This window comes from Ricinus communis, chromosome 6 (assembly GCF_019578655.1).
Source record: "Ricinus communis isolate WT05 ecotype wild-type chromosome 6, ASM1957865v1, whole genome shotgun sequence".
Taxonomy (NCBI): domain Eukaryota; kingdom Viridiplantae; phylum Streptophyta; class Magnoliopsida; order Malpighiales; family Euphorbiaceae; genus Ricinus; species Ricinus communis.
Window position 1 is genome coordinate 24860506 of NC_063261.1, and position 2216 is coordinate 24862721.

Here is a 2216-nt window from a genome sequence, read left to right on the forward strand (position 1 = left end):
TATTATGATTTCATAGAAAAAATAATAGATGAGTGTTTGTCTCGTGATTAATATAAACATAAAATCAAATTCCAATAATTTGAGGTAGTAGAAAGTTTTTCATAAGGATCCTGTTATTAATTATATGATTGAAGCTGCATGTGATTGGATTAGCTCAAAGAATTAGAAATGATAATAGGATCTAATTAGATGGAGTAATAATGGCAGACACTCGCCATGAATGGTAGGTGTGCTTCATATAAAGGGAAAATCTCTGGGGAGATTTATGATTGCTTTTCCTGGTCATACTTAACAATTATTACAATTACTTTAACATAACCAAAAGAAAAGCAAAAGTAAAGAGAATCCTCTAACTAATATTTCAGGTTAAAAGGACTGACACAATAATTGAGAATTTTCAGCAGAAATTGGAGAATTTAGAACTCATTTCATATTATACAAAGCCAATTTTAAGTCTCTACATGACATGCTACAGAAGTTAGAACTTTTAATTCTAAGACCAAAAAGAAGAAAAGAAACTGAAAATTTCCAGACTGAAACTTGACATCTAGAGCTAGTCATAACCATCTCATTCTTGATTACCTTTTCAAGGTATAACAGAATGAGAAAGGATGGGGAAAAAGTAGTAAGAACTTGTTACATCAAAGAAGAGCAACCTTTTGATACTTGTTACTAGGAGAAGAAGAAGAAGAATCAGGACTACTTTCACAAAGTTCCAGACTCCTTTTCCTGGTTAAACAAGCACTAAAGCTGTTGAAAGAGTCTTGGTGAGTTAGCCGGTTCGCCGGAGAAGAAATAGTGATTAGTGGGATCTCAATGGAGTCCAGTTGAGGAGGAGGGTGTTGCCATTGAGGAAGAGGTCCAGCAAGCAAAAGGGTCTGTAGAAGTGGTCCTGCTTCTTTCACTGCTTGCAGAAGTTTGCCTTTTTCTGGCAATGGTCTGGCTGCTGCTAATTTTAGTATCGCTTCAGGTAGTTCAGATTGTAATGGTTTCTGCTGAGGAATTGGGTCACTAAATTGAGAAGCAACAGTGGCTATGTGATTGTTGTAGTCTCTTTCTTCTCTGCTAGGACTGCCAGAGATTGGAGGAGGAGTTTCTTGATTGAGGTTCTGCTGCATTTCTTCTTGCAGTTGCTGTTCTTGCTGCTGCTGCTGCTGCTGCTGCTTCTTAAGTTGTTGTTGGAGAACAAGTTTTTCAAGAATAAGTTTCTGTGATTCTTCTTGGGCTTCATTTCTTTCTTTCATTGCCTTGTTTAAAAGATCTTTGAGATTAACTATCTCAAATTCTCTTCTAGTAATCTCTTCTTTTGCTGAAAAAATTGTTGCCTCTAGCTCTGTTATGTACAAGAGACAATGTCTTAACTCCTCAATGCCCTATCAATTGAAACAAAACAAAGTTAGTGAATACACATTAGTACTCCAAATATTGAGTACAAAAGACAAAAGTAACTCTATTTTAAGATTTAAGACAATGTGTCCAATTTTGGTAAGTTTTGTGACCAAGTTAGGTCATTGAAAGTTAGTAATCTCCATGAAGCAAAAAAACCTAGGCAGAATAGACCCCAATGCGTTACCTCATCTTGGTAGTAGTATGCCAAGCTGAGAGGACTACAATGATCCTCCATTTTCTTCTTTTTCTTTTTTTTCTTTTTTTGCTCAAGTTAAAATCACCTGAAGGCAGAGGTTGAGAGAGCAAGAAGAGAGAGAGAGAGAGAGAGAGAGAGAGAGAGAAGGGTAGGGAATTGGAGGGAGTTATGGCTAAACTTTCTGTGGGTTTTCAACTTCTTATAAGAATTGAATCACTTGGTAAACACATTCGATCTCTTTTGCTTGCTTTTCTATCATGGGACATAAGGGGTAGACCAATACACTAAAGTCCAAAAGGAAAAAAGTTGAAAAGAGCAAATCTTTTATTATGCAATAAGATTTCATTGTAGACAAAGGGCTAAAACTATTTGTTTAAGGAGGGAAGGGGAATGTGAAATTGCAACCCAATTGCAATTGGCTGCTAAACTTGCAACCCAATTACCCAATTTGCATATATGAGATGCAGGCACCATTAGGCTTTGCACGTGCAAATGTCAAAGTAAAATTTTTAACATGTTACTCAAACTAAGGGGGTTTATGTGTCTCCCTAAATAGAACAAGCATCCAAGTGTGAATCTCATGTTTACGAAATTTGAATGCTTTTTTGTTTCTTACCCATTGCTAACAGAT

General features: G+C 36.2%; 1 protein-coding gene across 1 annotated transcript; it reads right to left on the reverse strand.

The window, feature by feature from the left end:
* Nucleotides 1–336: 336 nt before the first annotated feature.
* Nucleotides 337–1753, reverse strand: LOC8279081 (transcription factor SPT20 homolog). The gene is made up of 2 exons (XM_002532732.4): nucleotides 1574–1753; nucleotides 337–1373 (listed from the first exon to the last, which is right to left on the reverse strand). The coding sequence occupies exons 1-2, from the start codon at nucleotides 1622–1624 to the stop codon at nucleotides 642–644; spliced, it is 783 nt and encodes a 260-aa protein (XP_002532778.2). The 5' UTR covers nucleotides 1625–1753; the 3' UTR covers nucleotides 337–641.
* Nucleotides 1754–2216: the final 463 nt, after the last annotated feature.

Coding starts and splice junctions, on each gene's coding strand:
- LOC8279081 (XM_002532732.4), bottom strand. CDS start 1,624: ATGGAGGATCATTGTAGTCCTCTCAGCTTGGCATACTACTACCAAGAT. Junction 1,374..1,573: donor CATACTACTACCAAGATGAG/GTAACGCATTGG, acceptor TTCAATTGATAG/GGCATTGAGGAGTTAAGACA.